The sequence below is a fragment of the Schistocerca nitens genome, chromosome 3 (assembly GCF_023898315.1).
Source record: "Schistocerca nitens isolate TAMUIC-IGC-003100 chromosome 3, iqSchNite1.1, whole genome shotgun sequence".
Lineage (NCBI taxonomy): Eukaryota > Metazoa > Arthropoda > Insecta > Orthoptera > Acrididae > Schistocerca > Schistocerca nitens.
In genome coordinates this window covers 706,450,661-706,473,096 of record NC_064616.1, presented here as the reverse complement: position 1 = coordinate 706,473,096, position 22,436 = coordinate 706,450,661, and the positions used below count along the sequence as shown (strand labels likewise).

Sequence of the window (22,436 nt, the reverse complement as noted above, 5' to 3'; positions counted from 1 at the left end):
ACTGGATGCATATTGATGATCAGAATAAGACTGTACTCATGTTTCCTGAATTTGCAACCACTGGAACAGTAGTAAGTAAAATGTAGCAAACCGTTAACTGTTGTAGAGAAGTACTCAACTCTGTCAACCAGCACTGTAGATAACTTTACTAATGCTTATGAGTGTGGTGATGCTTGACTAGAAGGTAGTAAATTTGGATCCTGCTGGGGGAAAGAAACTATCATTGCTAGAATTTAGCCAGTAAGAAGATGGGAATTAGTGGCATATGACTCCTGATTCCAAGGTTCTGCATTGATACCCCATACCTTTTCCCAGAGTTACAGAAAGGGTAGAAGTACATTGGAAATGATGACTACCATTAAAGAACAGTTGGTTCTTAGAGAAAAGGAAAATATTATAAAAAATTCTTGTGCAATATTTTCACAATCATTTTTCAAGTATGTGGAACCTCTGTTACCACACAAAACTGACTAGAGTACTGATCAGATGAAAGCAGTAGCTGTGAAGTTTGGAAGAGGCTTGTTATTATGAGGTTTCTGAACAATCTTGAAAGGAAGATGTGTTTTTGTTCCCACAGAAAATAACACCCTCAAAGTTTTGAGGCCAGACAGCATATAGTGGCTTGCAAAATGCACATGTGGCTGTTAATGATCGCTTGTTTTTTTGAGTGGCATTAAATGTTTATAAATAGAATATCAAAAGAGGAATTTCTCACTTCTTGAGAAAGGAATTTATTTTGGCTGTAATGTTATATATGTGCAGAAGTTTCATTCAGTATTTGCAACATTTGTAGATATTCCTGTAAACTGAAAAATTTATTCTTGAATTACATTCATGTTCATAAAAAAGAGAATGCCTAAATTGATTAGAAATAGGATGTTCACATTCACAGGACATGTACATTAGTATGTTTTGCAGAAATGGCTAGCATTTGAACCATGTTGGCTCACGGGTTCAAGGTCAACATCGATATTGCAGCTCAACACCACCTACCAGTAAAATGTACCTGCAGCTCTCATTGCTATAAACCAGAGGTAATGGATCAGTGTGACTTGAGCAGACATGCAAGATGTATTGCAGACATATGTGCAAACCACACTGTCAAATCAGTGAGTTTGAAAGAGGAGGCATTATTGGCTTGAGAGAATACGATGTGTCTGTATGGGAAATTGCTGCTCATGTGGAAAGAAGTGTTTGCGCAGTGCAACGGGTGTGTGCAGAATGGTTCGCAGAAGGCTGTAGAACACAATGAGATGGGTCAGGTCACACCACCCAGACCATCTACCAAGAAGACTGACACCTCATCCAAAAGGCTTTGCAGGACAGATGTGCATTCTCTTCAGCTCTGGCATAACAGTGGAGCAGTATAACACATCATACGCTGTCAGGGGTGACAATACATCACCATTTATTATGGCATGGGCTACGTGTGCATTGTCCACTTCTCCGTCTACTTTTGATGAATGAGCAGAAATGTGCTAGATGGCAATGGCATATGGAATGATGTCACTGAGGACAGGAATGGCATCAGCTATGGCAGACTGGGGGATTGGCATCACAGTGACTGCATTTGCACAAGATGTACAGTGCCAACTCAAGGCCTACAACTCAAGTGCTATTGGGTACAACCACAAATCTCAGTTAGTGCACGACCAGGGCACCATGAGCAGTGTGAGCCATGTGGATGACATCCTGCGACCCATAGCCTTGTTGCACAACAATCCAGATGCCATTATTCAGCAAGACAATGCACAACCACTTGTTGCTGTGTGAACATATGCCTTCTTGTTGTCACAGTATGTCAGCTTTTTGCCCTGGCGTGCCAGATCACCAGACTTGTCGCCAATCGAAAACGTGGGATATGGTGAAATGACAGGTGCAGTGCGGTAACCCATTGCAAACTACCACAGATGGACTTTGGGACCAGTTGAATGTAGAATGGATGGCTATATCACAGGATACCATTTGCGCCTTATACACGTCGATGCCTGAATATGAATGTCCTATCTCTAGCTGTTTTTTCTGAATGTGAGTGTATTTTTCAGATAAATGTGTTTTTTGTGCACCTACATTCATACACAGTTACATACAGAGAGAGAGAGAGAGAGAGAGAGAGAGAGAGAGAGAGAGAGAGAGAGAGAGACGAGGGGGGGATATGAATACTATGTGTGCAGAAAGAAATAAGGAAAAGTCTCTCTTTCAGCAGCTCTCCAGAGCTAGAGTAAAAGTAATCTAGAAGCATACGAACCATGTACTTCACATAATCATGACAGTGATAAGGCAGAGAGTTACTCTAAATACTGTATTTGTAGTAAAGAATTCCTGCTATAAACTATCCAGTGTATTTAGAGGGCAACTTTGTATGATATAAATTTTAGTTCTAACTTAAAGTTAACAGAAAGATTTCTGTTGTACAAGAATGATGATTGGAATGATAAGGCTACTGTGCCCCTTGAAACAGTGAGAGTAATTTGTTCTTTTTGTCATTTTAATCATTATAATCTCAAGTTGTGGATGCATTGCCGGAAGGATGAAACAATTATTCTTCCAGAAATCGGTACATTAATGTATTTTTACAGATTTAAGACAGATTACAAGATTTCATGTCTATGAGAAAAGACACTGAATGAGTCAAAATTAATTCAAAGATGATTATCTATTAGCATGTATTTGTGTGATGCTGCAGTTGAAAAGTCCTTGTTTGTAAGGTTTTATTTAAATATTTAACTGTGTGTATAATGACTTTTCATTGTCTTTTTGCATTTTGTAGAATTAGCTTAAGTGCTTTACATAGGCACTGAAAAACAAAAGTACATGTTTCTCAATTGAAATTTGTGTTGTTGACACTGCAGGAACACGACAATAATCAGAGAATCCTCTGAAATCAGCACCAGCTTTGATGGACAGTATATAAGATTATCAATCTCATCATGTAAAAAAGAACATTCCGGTTCATACAAAGTAACTGTTGCCAATGAATATGGAAAAGCAGACTCATCAGCTGATCTTAAAGTGATAGGTATGTTTGCATTATAATCTTATTCTTACAGAGATCTTTAGTGTAATCTGCAATATAGTGAAAAAGAGTTCTTATTAATATGAAAATATTTTTACTAACATCTTAAGACTGCCAAAATTGCATTGTGACTGAAGAAAAGGGAATTGTGCCATCAAGAAAGAGAGATTTGTCACAGAAGTGCCATAACAACTGCTATTCATTATTTCTCAGTTGGCAGAAGCCAGAAGACTTTCAGGGTTTCCATGTTGACAATTTCACTTAACTTCCTGATAGCAAAACAAACTGAGTGGCGCTTCTGACACGACAGTTGTTTGGTGTTGCTATTTTTAAAACAGATCAAATTGGTTTTCTTGTAATTTGGTACTAATCTATTATTGCAAAACCATTTATCAAGATTACAAAGAACCCCTCCAGCTTTAAGAACATAGTCTTCTAAATGTGCACCCTTTATCACAATCTTTGTATCATCAGCATAAAGGATGGTCTTATTTTAAATGCCATTGGGAAGATCATTTACATAAATGAAGAAGAGTAATGGCCCAAGCACACTTCCTTTAGAGACCTATATGATCTCTGGATCAAAGGGAACCAGGTTCTTGAATTAAATAGAGAAGTGATTTAAATACGGGTTATATATTGAGTGAAAGGAACTCGATTGATGATTTATCACGAAAGGAAGAATTGTGGCAGTTTCCAGTGTGGTATAAACTAGCAAGATGTCTCAGAGTCATTTGGAATCAAAAGAAAGAGTTGAGATGTATCATTGGCAGATAAAGTTACTTACTGGGATACAAATCTCAGTGTGCAATGTCAGCAACCATGCTGCAGCTTGTGGTGAACAGTTGAAAGTATTTGTTACTAGTTGTGAGTCTGTGTTAGTTAACCATAGTGTAAGGTTGTTGTTTAGCAGGCAATAGATTGCAAACCACGCAGTAAATTGTAAATTTTTTTAGTAAACATATATTTGCAACTACAGGAAATTCCTCATGTGTTTCTCAAATACTTTTAACTGCTCATTTATTCAAATCTCCATTTCTGAATTATTTGTTTTTTCCTTACATGTGATACTTTAATTTCACCTTGACCACAGACAGTTATTTTTTATGGTCTCCCTTCTAGTATTTTGAGCACAGAGCTTTGGTAGTAGCTTCCTTTATGTGATTTTATATTTTGTTATATTTAGCTGTAAACTAGAGGTGTCACTACTGATTTCTTTTTATACTCAATTTTTCTGTTGCTTTTATCTTGAGCAAATATGTTACATTTCTAGCCATCCTTAACATTGTAAATCTGGGGAAATCATTATATTCATTACTTTTCTAGTCAGTGCTGTATTTATCAGAATTTTATAAAACTACAAGTGGCCCGTAGGAGATCAAGTATTCCCAGGAAATGTGTTTCTTCTTTGGTCTCTTTTTATAAGTCCAAATACCACTTGTTGCACTCTGATTAGCCATGACTTTTATGCTCACTAGGACCAGTTGTGTAAAATAAGCAAGATTTATTTATTACATGTGTTCCATTCATTCGATTAATTAATTTTTAATTTTCCCATTTTTTACAGAAAAGAAGAAAGTTGAAGAGAAGGTACAGTAGAATTCACTTTACAGTAGTACAAAATTTTATTATAACAGTTCCAAGTAATTTTTCTGCTAAACATCCATAGACACAATGTACACATATGTCACAGCGTTTTTCCTGGGCTGATAGAGCTTAATGATCAGCATAGTGTATAACATTTTTTAATACTTAAATGTAATCAGTACAATACTGCTCCCTCCATTTCTGTATAACAATTTCAGCTGTCAGAACAAATCCATTTCACTCTGTATGGTACTGACACTCAGAGGTTTCCATACACTAATTTCTCCTGTGAATGATAAATTCCATATAAAGGTAAGTTGCAAAACATCTAGATTAGTTGCCAACAACATTTTTGTTAATAAGTTATACACATTGCTTTTGCCAAAGTAACAAATATTTCATCATGTATGTCAATAGTATAGCACATTAGGATGCAAACTTGCTCTTTATACCATAACAGGTAAATTACTTACATGTTCCATATATCATGTTTGTGACAAACAATGGAGAAGATCTTCATCTAAACACATTTTTACAAGTTTGTTTATGAGTGACACAATGTTTGACCCTGCCTCGCCCCAATAATCCATTTTCTTCTTAATATTCAAGTGTCATTTAATAATTTACCTGAGACACTAACAGAGGAGGATATATCACATTGCAACAGTTCCATGTGGCATGCAAAAGAATGTTGAGTACAAAGACTGAACCTTTCTTCAGTCTAATTTATTAATTACCTATTACTACAGATCTAAGTGTGTAGCAGCTGTTTATTGTTCCTACAACAACATAAGTCATGTTTTAAATTCTCCATTGCAGTTATAATATCTGCACAGATTATTTAGCCAGTTACAAGTCTTACAATATGGATATATCATTCAAATAATGTTTCATAATATTGTTTTTAATTGTGTTTGATTGTTTCTGTTATCATAATAGAAAAAAGAAGAGGAAAAGAAGGAAGAGAAGCGTGTGGAGAAGAAAGTTGAAGAGAAACCAGAACCAGAAAAGGTAACTTTATATTTCATTGACAATAACGCAATGGGTGATCACTGAATTGTCACCACCTGTCTGGTACTGTGTAAGTCATCATTTTACTATGTATACAACAGTGACAGCATTGTAATAAGACACCACTAGCTGCTTTGTGGTATGGCCATCCACACTGCATTACATTTGACCTCCAATATTGGTACTGGGTATGGGCTTACATTTAATGTCCAGATCAATAGGATTTCAGTCTAGTGAATTTGGGACATTCAAGATGTTCGAAGTCTCTCCAATATTCTGCAAACCAAGCTAATAAAATATATGATTGGTAATTTGGTACATTAAAACAAAAGATGGCTTCATAGTTCAGCAAATAGCGCAACACTGGAAGCTGCATAGACTGTGTAGGAAGACAGTACCACCATAAATCATTAATCCATGTTTCCCATAACGCAAGTACTACCACTTGCTTTCGCAAATGACACTGTGCACAATGCAACAAAGTCAAAAACTGTCAGCATTAAACATACAGATGCATATCCATGGTGTGGTGGAGCAAGAACAGACCTTTTGTTAGCAATCAAGCACCAATGAGTCACTTTTTCCTAACTAATTCAAATGACGTGGTGATGGCATCATTTATGTCTGCTATAGCAACACCTTTGTAATGTATGGTCATCAGGGATATGGCATCAAGCTGATCACGGTAACATTGAGTGAACAGCTGACCCAAAGAGTCACAGAGCCTTTGCTATCATCTGTTATAATTCACGATTTCCCTATGTTGATATCTGCTGTGCTGTAATCCCTCCATTACTTCTTTCTCAAATAATAATAAATTCTTTTAATTTGCCCATTCACTCAACTGTTATTTAATTACTGACTGCTTAGTCATATCTTAGTATGCTACGGGTCTCCATGATGATTTTCCATGCTTAATTACATGGCTGCATTTACACATTGGTGACGTGGTCACAGTTCAGTAATCACTCATTATCATTCTCATTGGAAGACTACTTACGTTTTGTAATGAGAACTAAGATAAAATAAAAAAAGGTTAGTTGTTGTGGCACTAGCAAAATGGATGGAATTCATATGTTACATTTACAAATTACTCGTAAGGGATCTTATAATCATTTTATCAATTGAGGAAAAATTCTGCTTGTTTCAAGATCTTGTAATGTCCTATGAAGGTGTTTGTCAAGTGTGGTGCAGTATCAGAAAGATGAATGGGTCCAGTCTTGATCTTTATTTTCGACATTGTTTCCCACCAAGTTTCAGAAAGCTTGCAGTCCTTTAGCAGTTGTTTGATGTTTATTGCCTGATCCAAAATATTCCAGATATCACAATCAACTCTTTAGTCTTGTAAATAAACTTCATATTAATGCACACTCCACAGCAGAGTGAAAATTTCATTCTGGAAACATCCTCCAGGCTGTAGCTATCCCATGTCTCCGCTATATCCTTTCTTACAGGAGTGCTAGTCTTGCAAGTTTTGCAGGAGAGCTTCTGTGAAGTTTGGAATGTAGGAGATTAGATACTGGTGGAAGTAAAGCTGTGAGAGCAGGTCTTGAGTCATGCTTGGATAGCTCAGTTAGTAGAGCACTTGGGTGCAAAAGGCAAAAGTCCCAAGTTTGAGTCTTGGTCTGGCACACAGTTTTAATCTGTCAGGAAGTTTCATATCATCACACACTCTGCTTCAGAGTGAAAATTTCAGTCTGGAATAACCTTATTTCATTTTGAATTCATATTATGAAAATTGAGATTACTAAACACTTTAAAGTATTTGCATTTCTATTTAAATAGTACTATTTGAGATATAAGAAAATAGGAAGACTATATACATGAAAAAAATTTCATTTGGATGATGTATTTTGGAACTTTTGAAAACAAAGTGCCCCATATTTTGCTACAAAGTCAGAAAGATCCTTGGCTAAAACCATAGAGACTGATATAAAGTCTGAGTGAGAACTATTTAAAAAAATCTGAGTCTAACTTTTTACAGCAAGTGGTTTTGATCTGCAGTATTGCAAACACCAAGAAAGTTTTAGTGATTATGCTTTAAATGTTCCAGTTACTTTCAGTCTCTAAATAATTCTTCATTATAGCACTTTAACTCCGTGTCTGTAACGCAGATGCTGCAATAATGAAGAGCTCTTTAATGAAAAATATGTAATCTCTGATCTAATCTCTGGAAATGTTAGAATTCTTTGGGATTTAAATTATATCATTATGAATCCTGAAACAGTCCAAGCCAATTTTTATGTATTTTACATTTATTTCTGGTGACCGGTTTGATTAAACCATTTTCAACAAAATTCGTAATGAGACGTTAGTGGACTCTTTGCATTTGGGTCAAAAAAAGATTTCACCAAAATCAGTCACCAGAAATAAATTTAAAAAAAAAGGCTTGGATTGTTTTAAGATTCATTTTTCATAATCAGTTGCTTAAGTTCCATAAACACTGAGTCAAAAAGTATATCAAAATTACTTAATAAACAAGTGATACTATTTTACAATTAAATTCATTGTTGTCTTTAGAAAGTGGAGGAAAAAGTTGAGAAAAAGAAAGAACAGAAAGTGCCAGAAAAGAAGGCTGAGGCAATAAAGAAAGTGGAGCCACAGAAGGTAATTCAATATTCAGCTCCAGTTTCTGTTCAGTTTTGTGCATAATAAATACTTTTTCCTTAAATGCAACAAATCAACAGATTTTAATACAGTGCTTTACAGCAGTAATTCAATTCTTCTTACTGCTACTGTCGCTCCAGTGTGAAAATTAATATTTGAGTTACCTGTCTGCTTGTTATTCTGAGGGGCTATTGGTCATGGTTTCTGTTTGTTTCTTTCTTCTTATTAAAAGGTTGATATAATCTTGACAATACTTCATGCTTCTTTCTGCATTCACCTGGATCAAGCTCTGCATTTCCTCTCTCTGATTCATATTTCTGATATTATGTTCTGTACATTATTTTTAAATATTTTTGCTTGGGATATTCTTTGAATGCTTTAAAATTCTTGTAAGTATAGTTGTTTCATGTGTTCTGCAGTTGTTTCATATACCTTATGTTCAAAATATGTTTTAAAGAATAAGTTTGTCTCATTTTATTAGATCAGAGTAATATCTTTCTAACATGACATTTTCAGTCCCAGTTTATTTTCAGAAATCTGAACCCTGTCAAAAGTCACATAATACTTTCCTTTGGTTATAAGACATAGTACAGAACAAAGTTCATGTCCTCCATTATATCAGGTCACAAAGAGTGATGGTCTTTCCTCTATTGCATTAAATATGTGCTGTATTGGTACAATAATCAAAACACAATCCTCTATTCTGAGGTTTTGTTGTGTATCTATTGACCTTTACATCATTAGCACATTAAACCCCAACTCTCCTTCCTTTTATACGAGATCAGGATCCAATTCATTTGGAAAAATAATTATTACTGCAAATGTTATCACATTTTTGAGTATTTATCTAAACTATGTCAAAAAATAAAGTAGTTATTACATTGACCTTTACCAATAGTCCAGGCAGACATTTAGGAATCTATTAGTGGATTGACTTTTCATAGTCAGATATTCATTTTCTTAGAGCTTCTTCATGGAAAATTATTTGTGTCAAGAAGAAGAAAAGAGAAATGGGTGACTGCTTTTGTTTCAAGTCACTCCTTCTGCCTCTCTCCAGATCTGTATTCCTGATTCATGCCATCACTATGTTAACTTTTCCAGATTTCTCCAGTTTTTCTGTTTGTCACTGTGCCTGTTTAATGAAACAGAAATGAACATCTGTTACCGAAAGCTAGAGTGCCTATCAACGTCCTGTGTGTTAGTACCTTCACTACTTTCCCTACTTGTTGATGAGAAGAACAGTCTTTACTTATCTTTAACCAAGTTTAAACCACAATTTTACGTTAGCTGTTATATTTATTTGTGTGTAGAACAAAAATAAATTTTCTACATGTTTAATGTTCTGACTAGCCCTTCTTACTGTTACAACACTTTGAAACCTGGCTTGAGAAACTAGCTCTTTGCTTTTATTTTTTACCTGACAGAATTACTCCATAGTTAGATACTCTTTCAAATTATGTGTGGCCATCAATTAACATGATGATTTAATTTAGAACATTTGTGCCCTATATAACAGCTGATTTTATTTTTCCATACTAAAGTAATTTGCAACAGAGGTGCAACACGTATCGTAAGGAACCAAGCAATAAGTTGATACTGTGTGTGTGTGTGTGTGTGTGTGTGTGTGTGTGTGTGTGTGTGTGTGTGTGTGCACGCTATTCATTATAAATTAAGTTATATAGTTTTTAACAGCACTTGAAAGTTAATGAGATGAGTAAAGTGTTATGATGCTTGTTGAAGTTTGCAATGAAACTTTAATGAAAAAAAATAGCAGGAATGCCCTAAAAGACAGCTAAGGATGTGACCATAATAATGGTTCTGCCTTGTCATGCAATGTTTACAAGGAATTGGATGTAATACTGCACTGGATCACAATCTTTGTCTTTATTTGTGCAATATTGCCCACCTTTCATGTGAAAAGTTTTGCTGTAAACTTTAACAAACTTTATATCAATGTACTCTTCATAAGTGTTCTGTTTACAAAAACCCATTGGGCTTAAAAGGTTTGTAAAAACCTTGGTTTTGTGTCTTAAAGTAGTTACAAAATATTAGGTATACCTATGTTACATGGAGGTCCTTTATATGGAACTCATATCCATAAGTGAAGGTAATTTTGAAATTCACAGATAAACATAGCATCATGGCAACAATATCCACACTAAACCAGGGTGCCTCAACACAGAAATGAGACATGCATGACACTATTACAATACTGCTTAGTTTGCCTGCTACAGTCTGTACTGGCAAATATTGTACGCGTCATTATAAGAGTTAGTTGTGTGCATTTAACACATGATATCTGATTTGTAGGGAAGCAGAAAGGCATAGTAAACACATTTAGATTATATTATGTATGAGTGAATCACTGACAGATAAATGGCTTCCCACAATCAATATGGTATCTGAATTGGTCCTAATGTCATTTCATAGCTGTGGAGAAAATTCCAGGAGGAAACGATCACCATGATCAAATAAGGGAAATCAGAGCTCGTACAGAAAGATATAGGTGTTCATTCTTTCCATGCACTATACGAGATTGGAATAATAGAGAATTGTGAAGGTGGTTCGATGAACCCTGTGCCAGGCACTTAAATGTGATTTGCAGAGTATCCATGTAGATGTAGATGTAGATGACAACACTAAACAAATGAATGGCAAGATGTTGTCATTTCAGATGAGTCTCAGTTCTGTGTACAGCGTCATGATGAATGCATGGCAGCTCCAAGGAGACTGAATGCAGCGAGATTGCATTTTTAATGTCATGGGGCACAGCAGCTGTCATGATGGTGTGAGTTGCCTTTGGGTGAAAAACACACTCACATATAGTTCACTTAGTGGTAATTTCCTGACTTGTCTGGCTGGCACCTGTGGCCAATCTTTGAGGTCTCCATAATGTTATCTTTCAACAAGTTAACAGAAGACCATGTTTCCCGTGTTGTCCTTACGTACCTTGTGGCAGTGTGTGCTCAACTGTTGCTCTGTCGAGAATGTTATCCAGATCTCTCACCTGCTGATAATATCTGTTCGTGGGTTGTTGAGTGACTTGCATGTCACCACTTGCCGACCACATAAGATTAATGGAATCTGGCAAAGAGCTGTACCAGCATTGAATGGCATTACTCCTGTCTGTCATCCAAGCTTAGTTTGACCTGATGCCCAGCTGGGCAAGAGCCAGTTTTGCTACTAGAAATGACACCTCTGTGTATTTAATTTCATATCCTGTATAAACCCAAATAAGCTTCAAATTTAATCATGGAATCTTCCTTCTGTATTGTACATCCGTAAGCAATGAAGTTATATTATTTGTTATCCTTCCTGATGTAATTTTAATGGCCAATGGTGTATTAAGAAAAAAACGAAGGTCTCTTCGCAGAGCTGATGATTAAACTCTATCTGTAAGTTGTATATCTGCCTGTTGAAGTCTGTTAGAAAGATAATATTTAAACAAGTCATATCCTGCTCCATGGGTCTTCTAGAAATATAGTTTCTGGAGTGTAAAATTGTTGTCAGTGACATCAAATACCTTACATCCCAAAACAGGCCACAATTTGCACAGTTTAATTCATTACTATCTATGGAGTATATGATTAATTTGTAGCAGATTTTGCTTCAGTTGTGGGAGAATTATCTTTTTGCACAGATTCTACCGGCATGATTGTAGGAGCTGAAACAACAGCAACTACACATTGTTTATTATTAACAGTTTCCAGCATACAGTTAATTGTTTGGCCCAATAAATTTTTGCCCTTTCTGTTAAATTGTATTCCATGACTTTTTGGCAAAGTCTTTGAATGGATTCCATGCTTACAAAATATATATTTGATAAACCTTTCACATCTTGAAGTATTGTCTGTTGACTTATCTCTGTATTCATATTCACACATGATGAATTCAGGACGATATGTCTGTGTGGAATTTTGACTACAATAGTAACATAATGTATTGTGAACAGTATGTATTCCCCTTATTTACTGATTGAAAAATATACTTAAGTCCACTACCCAGTGTGTTCAGCACTTTATTTACCAATAAAAATTGACATTTGTGTTGAATTAAATGTATTAGAGTATATTACAAGGTTTTGGCAAATGTATAGCATATTTCATCTGTAATTAATCCTATGAAAGTAAAAAATGTCAGCTATTGGTGTTGTTCTAATGATATCAACCTCATCTAGATTTATGTGTTTTATTTGTGAAGTATGCAATTAATGCTATGGCTCTCAGAAATTTTTTATCGGTTTGATCAATAATCGCCAAATCCTGAACACATACTTTTAATATAATGTGATGCTTAATAATAAGTATGCCGAAACATGCTGGCAGGTTAAAAATGTGTACCATACTGGGTTCGAGTTCTGAAAATGGTGCATACTTTGCTGCAGAGTGAAAGATTCACTCTGAGAACACTCAGGATGTTAGTATCTACTGTTTTAGATTTTTGTAATCAATATTCTGTGTATCTTTTCTGTTGTTACATTAAATATACTTCTAGTGCATAAATGTACTAGCAGTATGTTTCACAGCTATTCTGTTATAATATTTTTCAGTTCGTTGTCAGATATTACAAAAATATTCGTAAGAATCATAATGTAATGATATCTTCACAGGTTTCTTGCTGTATTAGATCAGAGTGCGAGTATGACATTTTGGAAACACTACTCTCTCCCTTTATATCTTCTGGTAAAGTGCCAGTGTATCATTGGCCACATCCTCATACAGGTACTGCAGCAGGCATTTAAATCTTGCAACAGGTGCTTCACAAGAGTTTAACAGTGGCCTGGCCAGTCCTTTATATAGCTGGCAATTCACATACACTATCTATCCACCACTTCCCTGTGCAATGCACCCCACTGAGTCTCCCATCTTATTTCTTCAAAGGTTGGTTATTTAGCTGGTCTGAGGGCAAAACACTTACCTTGGTTAACAAATTTGTCAACAGTTCTATGTTGATTGCCTTTTTAAAAATGCTTTCACAGAAACCATTAGCTGAGCAGCTGACAGTTATCTTTTTGAAACTGAACGTGTGCTTTTCCATTAAGCTGTGCTCAGTCAGTGCAGATTTATTGTCCTGCCTTAGTCTTATGTTGTATATGTTTACAGTGCAACACAAGGAGAGACAGTGCTGCATTTGTCTGATGGAAGACTTCTAGGGTTTGCATGGAATATGATATATGACCTGAAGCTTCCTTATGTTTGCAAGTTTTCGAAATATGTGTATAATACCTTTCTTAGGCAGAGTTTGGCCAATTCTTGTGGAGGCTGCACCAACTTATTGCAGGAATGCAATCTTCTTTTCTCTTTCATTGTTTGCTCCTTCTTTACTCTTGTCATTGTGTCTCTGTGCCCCCAGAGTCTTCTTAATTTCATCGTGTCTGTAGTCATAGGAAGCAAAAGTCTTTTTTAGGTGGTCCAGTGTCATCAATACATTGCAGTTATCACATACGACATTTGCTCTGGGCACCAGGGCTGTCAGACAAGAGTATCACTGTCCTGGATGATTGCAGCTAGTTGCTGGAAGATACAGGATTTGTGAGTGGTTTCCTGTAAAATCTATGCCTCAGAGTGCCATCAGGTTTCTTTTTTACATGGACATCCAAAAACCAGAGGCAGTTGTTCCCTCAACATTGGTGGTATAGCAACTGTTTTGATGAATCTTGTTGAGGTGGTTGAAGAACTTGTCTAAAGAGCCCCTCCCATATTGCCACACTACGAATATGTTGTCAGTGTACCTGTAGTAGGTCTATTCTTAGTGCAATCTTTTCAAATTCTTCTGTGTAAAACTTTACCATGACAGGTGATGGAGGCAAGCCCATTGGAACCCCCTGATTTTTTTCATAGTAGTTTCCATCACGTGGGAGATATGTTGTTGTTTTCTTGTTGACACCCAAAAACTAGAGGTATATTGGTGACTTTTGGTGTCGATTTATTGTTCACAACGGTTCCCCTCCAAGGGGCATGGGTTTTACTAGAACGTTTTGAACCTTGCATGCTCTGCCTAAGAAAATTATCAAGCCCATATTTTGACCACCAGTAAAAATAAGGGATCTTTTGGGCAGTGTGGAAGATAATCTAAGAATTTGTACTCTAGGGGCCTTCACATTCCATGCAAATGTGGATAATTTTATGTGGAACAACTGCAGCACTGTATCACATACATAGCAGTGAATATGCAATATAGGACTTGGGAAGGCAGTTATTGAGGAGGCATTACTAAGGAGGCAGTCGAGATACAAATATTGATCAATCTTGTTAATGAAGATAAGAGTTTTGCCATCTCTGCTGCTTGGCATAGACTTTGATGCAATAAGATGCATCATGCAGAGCTGTGGTGGGTGACAGACTCGAGTTGCGAGCTACATGAACAGTCAGCTGGGCCGTTGTTAAACTGTTGTGGAGTAACTGTTACAAGATTTAAATGCTCGCCGGCAATACCCACATAAGGAGCTGGTCTGTGATACACTAGCACTTTGCCAGAACATGGAAAGAGAAAGAGAGAAACGCCTTTCTGAAACATTTGTGGAAATGAAACTGTGAAGATTATATTGCATCGACACATCGCAGAAAACATTTACAGACACATAAATCATAATTTTTATACTTTTCCCTGTATAGAAGGACATATATGGCTGCACATCATAGATAATTTTTGTTTATTTTGGCATAAGTTACAATTACCCTATTCTATCAGCATGCTCTTATTCGGAACTGTGAAATCATTTTGATTTAATCACATTCTTCACTCAGTCAATACTGATTTATGCTCACACTGACAACATAATTCACTGATATCTTTAGAAAACTGAGGAAATCATTGAGACAAAGACTGAGGAGAAACCACCAGAAAACAAAGTTGGACCAACAAAGAAATTGGAGCCTCTTAAGGTAATTCTGTGTATGACTTCAGTTACAATTGAGTAATACAATTTTATAATTATCACTGACTCACTCTTACTCACAACAATGGGATGTAGATACAACAGAATCCAGACACTTCAAACAGTCCATTAGGGTCCGTTAGTGGAACTCTTAAGCATGTAGAATACATTGTTAGAGAGAAGCAGCTATTATAAACTCTTCTAGTATAATTAACTAACTATCTTTACTAATTATACGTTCTTACATGATGGTGTATGATGCTTCAGAAGTGAGCTTGGCTAATAATTTTCTTTGGTGGCTGAAAAGCCACTTCAGTTTCTCAGTGTTTCCAGTGGCATGCCTTTTGTGTTTTGAAGCTTGTTAAAGAAGACAGAGAAGCCCTTTGAACTCCTGACAAGAATACATGCTTATAGTCTAATTCTTTCTTGCTTTCCTTAAATAAATACACGTATTTAGATTACTCTGTGGCTATACTTAAGTAGTCATTAAAAACACCGCAATTAACACAACATGCTATATCTTGTGACTACTACGTGTGCACTGAGTGTGGTGTCACTGTGTGTGCATGTTTGACTCTGTTGCCAATTGTATCAGCACGGTCCAGCTGCTGGAGGCTGCCTGTAGGAGGTGTGCATGCAGTCTCCAGCACATTGTTACCAGTGACTCACACATATATATGCAACAAGCAGTGCTAACTAGCTCTCTTGTGTGCCTTTCCATCAGTGTACTGTGTTGTGTTACGTGGTGATTAAAGGGAGGCTGTTTTCCATTGTAGTTGAGGGCTTCATGAATAAAGTAATATTTGGGTTACTTTGGACTGGTCTCATGTAATACATAATTATGACACAGTTGGTGACAAGGATGGTATCCAATTGTCTTGTAACTAAGTAGTACATGAGACCAGTCCAAAGTAACCCAAATACGGCTTTATTCATGAAGCACCCAACTACAATGGACAACAGAGCCCATGAATCCCCACATAACAAGACACAGTACACTGATATGGACAGCACACTGGAAGACACATAAGAGAGACAGATAGTGTTGTTCCGCGCATATATATGCGTGAGTTGCCAGTAGACGCTATGGTGGAGACCTAGCCCTGTGCACACCTTCCACAGGCAGCCTCCAGTGACCGGCCAGCACTGATACAGTTGACAACTGATTCAAACATGCATACGCAGCGACACCACACTAGTCGCAGGATATAACACAACACAATGTGGAAATCAGATTGACAGACATATAAATTTTATACTATTCTTAGTATTAATAAATAAGCATACTGAATTTTATCACATTACTTTACTGCATATGTTAACTAATCAGTTTTAGCTAAAGTTCAGGTTTGCTTTGCATGCATATTCCAGGAGTATTTGTACATCTGAAAATGAATTTTACATGACAATGATGTGGAGTTTATTTTGCCCATGAATATATTGTGATGCACAATGTCCTGTTAATGCGTGAATAAATATTTTTGTCTGTACCAGTGATTTAAAAATAAGGTGACACCATTATTTAAGAGTATCTATCCAAAATTTTCTGAAATGTATTAATTACAACAATTACTTTTTACTTGTTCTACAACATTACTTTCAGTCTAAACCTGGTTCAGTAAGCATGTGTATTTGCCAGAATTACTGTCACTTCTGAAATTATTCCTGGTGTTACTTGGTTAGGGCATTTTGCCTTTTCTACAGTTCTGCTTGCATTTTAGGAACTGTATCAAATCTTTTCCTCTTCAAACTGACTTTCCTCTTAGCGATGAGAAAGAAGCTACATTGGTTGATACTTGATACCTACAATGGGTTGGTAGCTGCTGGCATCTTACTTGTAGAAAATGAAACTTGCGCAATGCACAACTTATCTGGACATGTGTTGTCATTGTAGAGCACCCGCTTGTTTCTGTGACTCATATCTGGACAACTTTGCCTTACATCCTCCCTGAAATACCTCAGAAAATTGTGATAGCATGCTTTACTAACTGCTTGAGCAAAAGGGATGAAATTCCGGTCAACGATTCTAACAGTAATGAATAAGCACAATATTGTCGCCTTAATATCACTCTTCTTTGTTTACATATTTTCAAGTGGTATGTGTTTTTCCAAATAAATTTGTAAATATTAGTAATTACAATTTTCAAATTATAATTACTTGGGTGTGGTAGTGAGAGGCAGGGAGCAAATTTGACATATGTTGTTGAAACAATTGAAGCAAAGTTAACAGTTAGCCATGTATTTGTTTATGAATTTTTAGTAAAAACAAAGTGTTATTTACTTCAAAGTTGAGTTGGCAAAAAAATGTAGCACAAAATTATAATGTACAAAATGATAACAATGAGCTCAGGTTTACTACTGATTTCATATTACTGAGGAAAATGTTCTGTATAGAGAGGTGTTATTAAAAAAAGTTTTTAAACTGCATTAAAAATTAATTCTGAAAATAAAATCAGGATAATTTGAGGAATAGAAGTCAGAAGCGATGTTTGGAAGTCTGTAAATGAATGGGATGATTTCGTAAGTATAAAAGAGTAGTCTCAAACATAATGGAAAAATTTAATACAATCATCTAAAAGGAAAAGCATTGCTGCATAAGTGAAACTCAGTACCACAACCATTGAGCTAATTTCATGATACTCCAACATTTCATAAAGGGGGCTTGAAATAATTGTGCAGATAATATTTCAGGAAAAATATTGATAGGCAATTCTCCTGGTATAGTCGTTTTTGATCATATATGTAACACATCATTTCTGCAAGGTGTATCTCCAGACAGACTAAAGTATGCTATTTTTAAATCATTCTTGAAGAGAGATATTAAGGCGCATATTAAAATTTCAACCAGTTTCACTGAAAATAAGTGATTTTAAGTAGCAGACACTTAACTAAGATACCTCAAAAATTCAGTCCCATTTACTGAGATAAAAATAGTTTCCAGTCTTCTTAAAATACTGTAATTTATGTTTTTTCATTCAATTTCAGGAAAAAATTTTATTCCTTGTACCAATGGAAAGGGCAGTTCCTTATTTGCTATAATTTTTATTGTATATTCTCTAATCATCATCAATCATTTAAAGTCAAATAGTTGTATGAACTCTGTATAATTATACATTAAAAAACAAAACAGTTTTCAAGAGAAACTGTGTCTGATGATTGTAGGCATCATAATAGCAAGTGGTAATAGATTATTTGGAAGATACACCAGAATAGCTGTTTATAATAATTAATCTGTATTAATGACAGACTATTTCGGCATTTATCAGCATTGTGAAGCACCTACAAATACAATTTTGGAAGAGCATGTGAATGTGAATGTCATTTATATTAAAGTGACTGCAAAGCCACTTGCTAAGTCGGGAAGCAAGGAGGGGAAGCATGTGTGTACTTATGTCTAGAGTGACGTGACATCCATATTACATCATTAATGAACTGCCTTACAACTGTCAGTGTTTTGATTAGATGGTAAGTGACATAAATATATTAAAAATAATACATTAATTATGGTATGACTGTAGTTTGATAGTTGTACTCTTATGGTATTATATGCTTACAAAGATTACACAGATGAACAGCAGAATTATTTTACTAAATTTTGTCATGATTATGTTTAGTTATTCCATATGTTAATTCCTGTTTATCCATTTTCATGTTCTAGCAGTTCAATGAAGTATTTGAGGTAGTATTTGTGTCTGAATTCTGTATGCTTTTTTAATATTTCTTGTAGGTATTTTCTCATGTATGTATAGGTATCCGATTCTTCAAGAATATTCATTGCAGAACCTTTTGCTATTCTCTGCAGGATTTGGAATGTATTTTTTATTATATCAGCAGTATGGTTTTGATTTTTCGAATGTAGAAAAAAGCTCAACTGATTATTCTCACTTTCTCTAATAATGGTTCCTTACATCTGACATTAGAATATCTTCCTCTTTGGCCAATGTAAAAGCTATTACAGCTGCCACAGTGATTTTATATACGCCTGGGTTATCACATGTGGATATTCTAGTAGCGGTGGAAAGTAATTTTAGTGAAAGTTTGTTATTGTTGTTAAAGCGTAGTTGAATATTTGTGGCTTTAAAGATTGCAATAATTTTGTTGGAAATTCTATCAATGTACACTGTTGGTATGTATTTTATTTTTTGTTTAGGTATTGTTTCTCGAGTTAGGCATTTCTCATTATGTAATGTGTTCTGCTTTGGTGTTTTACAGTTGTAGCATAATTTTGTGATTATGTTGTTATCAAAGTATAGGCTATATAACAAAGTGTGTAAAGTTCTTTTTGAGTTGCTGGTTTACTCTACAGAGTAATCATTGAATGGAAAAAATGCTAGTTAATGCAACACTGGATGACAGGAATTGGCATTTATAATTTTGTCAGAAGTGGTATTCTTTCTATAGATATCAAATTTGTGGTGATTATTGCTTTGCCAGTGGTGAAGTCTAGATAGTTAATGGTCTAGTTCTAGGTAGTTAAATCTTTCTCCATTTCCAAAGTGAAATTTATTTTATGGTTAGTTAGTAGAGTTTTTGGTGGATATTTTTGATATCTACCAACACGAGGGTATCAAGTACGTATGTAAAGATATAAGCAACACATAAGAAACAGGGAGAATAATCAGTCGGGCATGTTTCTAAATTTGGAAAATCAAAACCACACCACTGATAAAATCGAAAATTCCCTCCAAATCCTGTACAGAATACAAAAAGGTTCTCGAAGAATTGGAATTCTATATACACAAGAAAAAATACCCATAAGAAATATTAAACAAGCATACAGAATTCAGACACAAATACTACCTCAAATACTGTATTGAACTTTTAGAACACGAAAATGGATAAATCAGAAATAACATATGCAAAAACTAAAGATAACTGTGGCAAAATATAGTTGATAAAATAATATTACTGTTCATCTGTATACTCTAGAGCCATAAGAGTGGAACTGTCAAACTACTGTCAAACCATAATTAACATATTATTTCCTATATATTTATGTCATATACCATCTAATCGAAACATTGACAGTTATAAGACAGTTGACTAATGATGTAATATGGATGTCATGTCATTATGGATGTGAGTACAATATAACCACCTTAATATAAATGTCATTTACATTTATACATGTTCTCAACAAAATTGTATTTGCAGGTAGTTGGCAAATGCCAGGATGGTTCCTTTCAAAGGGCAAGGCCGACTTCCTTCCCCATCCTTCCCTAATCCAATGAGACCGATGACCTCGCTGTCTGGTCTCCTCCCTCAAAACAACCAACAACCAACCAGGTAGTCGACAATGGCAACAGATGCTGAAATAGTCTCTGATTAATAAAGATTAATTATTATAAGTAGGTATTCTGGTGCATCTTTCTAATAATCATGTCATCATCTGGCATACATTATGCTACTGGACCTAAAGAAGGAAAAAAAAGGTGGTAGTTTGTGCAGTAAAATAGTGAATTTCCTATTCTGTACAGGTTGACTCTCCCACTTCAAAACCTTTTTCCCATTTCAAAACCTTTTTCCAAATATTGCAGCTACATCTGTGTCCCATTCTTATTGCCCTTTCAGATTAATTTCTTAATTTTTGTCACTCCATAAATGTATTGGAAATATTTACCATTTAGTCAAAGCCAGAGTCTCAAATTGCATACTATATAATGATATTTCCTATACTTGTGGACAGTGCAGATGGTTTTTTTTGTGGTACTGGCCCTGTCTGACCCTAGTTACTGCAGCACAGAACCATATTCATATGATTCTGTGCTGCAGTTAACTGTTCCCGACCAGATTCATTCTAATTAAGTAAAGTGTACACACATGGAGTGTGAGGGTTGTGGATTATCAGAATAATTTATTTAAGTGATTTTATGACTATGTTCTGTAGTGATTACTCATTTGATTTATATGGTTAACCAGTTTAGTTACTCGGTGACTATTTAATCCAGGCAACGAAGACCAATTAAGTTCAACTGGGAAAAATTTATGTAGTCACAAATTTTTGTACAGTGGTAGGAAAGGGGGCCTTGAACAACATACTAGAAATTCTGACTGATGAGGTGTAAACATTGGGGCAGGGGATGTTTAGTGGTCACTTTTTATATTTTTCTTGAATAACTCAAAAACAGAGGCTTCTAGTTAAAATATTTCCCAGTACAAAATTAAACCACCTTAAATTTCCCACAAAAAATGCCAAATGGATTTTTTCTCTAGGACTAGTAGTTTCTGTATTGCAGGGGATGGAAAAAATTGTGGATTATTAGAAATATGTTTTAATAGTATAAAATTTATGTTTATCATTAAATGAAGTGGATTAAGACAAATATTAAATGTTTGTAGCACATATAAGTGCAATTGAGCTGTATTAAGGGGTAAATTGTGTTCTGTGGGTGCAACAGGGTGGAGTGGGGGGATGTGTGGAGTAGAAGTGTGATGGAAGATGTATGGGGTAGAAGTGCAAGGAAAGATGTGTGGGGTATAAGTGCAAGAGAAGGTAGGTCACCGATTATGTTCTTGCACTTCCCTCCTTCATAGGTCTGCAAACTGAAGATTGTGCAGGTGATTCTCCATGCTGCCTACACAATTACATAAAAAAAACAACTGCAGGGTGTTTAATTAACTTATATTGACCCTGCACATTGCATCTTATGAATCATTGCCAATGCAGTACACAGACATGCCTGTGGAGTCTTTGTTTTGCATTAACACTACATGGAATGCAGATGTGAGTTATTAATAATACTAATTCAAGAAATGCATGTGGACAGAATCTGTGTAAATCACTGCACACTATCCTATACTGCTAGAGGGGAAACTGATTCTTAGTTTTCCTGTACAGCAGCTGTAGTGTTCTTCTGGGAAAAGCAACTTCCCTCACCACAAGTGCTGCTCGCATTTTCAGTTTACATACAGAGTATACCTCCTCAGCATTTCGGGTTCAGTTCTCTTATGTGATTAGGCAAAATAACTTCACTGAACTTTAGTTTATATAGTGTAGTTATTTCCTTTTTATTAAATGAGTACTTATTTAAGTGAGCTATTATGTAAACAAAGCTCAACAGTTGGAGCTGTCAGCTGTCTACCATATTCAAGAGCTAATTCCAAATGTAACATGCTGTCAGTACAATTCAGTAATGTCAGTTTCATTGTCTCCACTATCACTGTCTGGAATAATTTTCACAGCATGAGGGGTATGAAAAGCCTCGCACCAATCTCCACTCTCCCAACATCTGAAGAGGGCCAGAGGCTGAAATTGTCCCCCTCTGCAACAGAGGTAGGTCATCTAGCTATTAAAGAACTCCAAATATTTCAACATAAGTCAAGCAGTGCATTACAGCA

General features: G+C 35.6%; 1 protein-coding gene across 29 annotated transcripts in view; it reads left to right on the top strand.

Annotated features, from left to right (window-relative positions):
* The window catches only part of LOC126248677 (twitchin), a 523,948-nt gene that overhangs the window by 140,182 nt on the left and 361,330 nt on the right, over window positions 1-22,436 (top strand). For 19 of the 29 annotated variants that reach the window (XM_049949938.1, XM_049949935.1, XM_049949939.1 and 16 more), the window contains 5 exons: window positions 2,853-3,019; window positions 4,584-4,606; window positions 5,543-5,614; window positions 8,135-8,221; window positions 15,019-15,105. In XM_049949938.1, the coding sequence (XP_049805895.1) occupies window positions 2,853-3,019; window positions 4,584-4,606; window positions 5,543-5,614; window positions 8,135-8,221; window positions 15,019-15,105 (436 nt within the window). The remainder of the gene's footprint in view (window positions 1-2,852; window positions 3,020-4,583; window positions 4,607-5,542; window positions 5,615-8,134; window positions 8,222-15,018; window positions 15,106-22,436) is intronic. The other 10 variants (XM_049949931.1, XM_049949928.1, XM_049949929.1 and 7 more) reach the window with 2 other exon arrangements.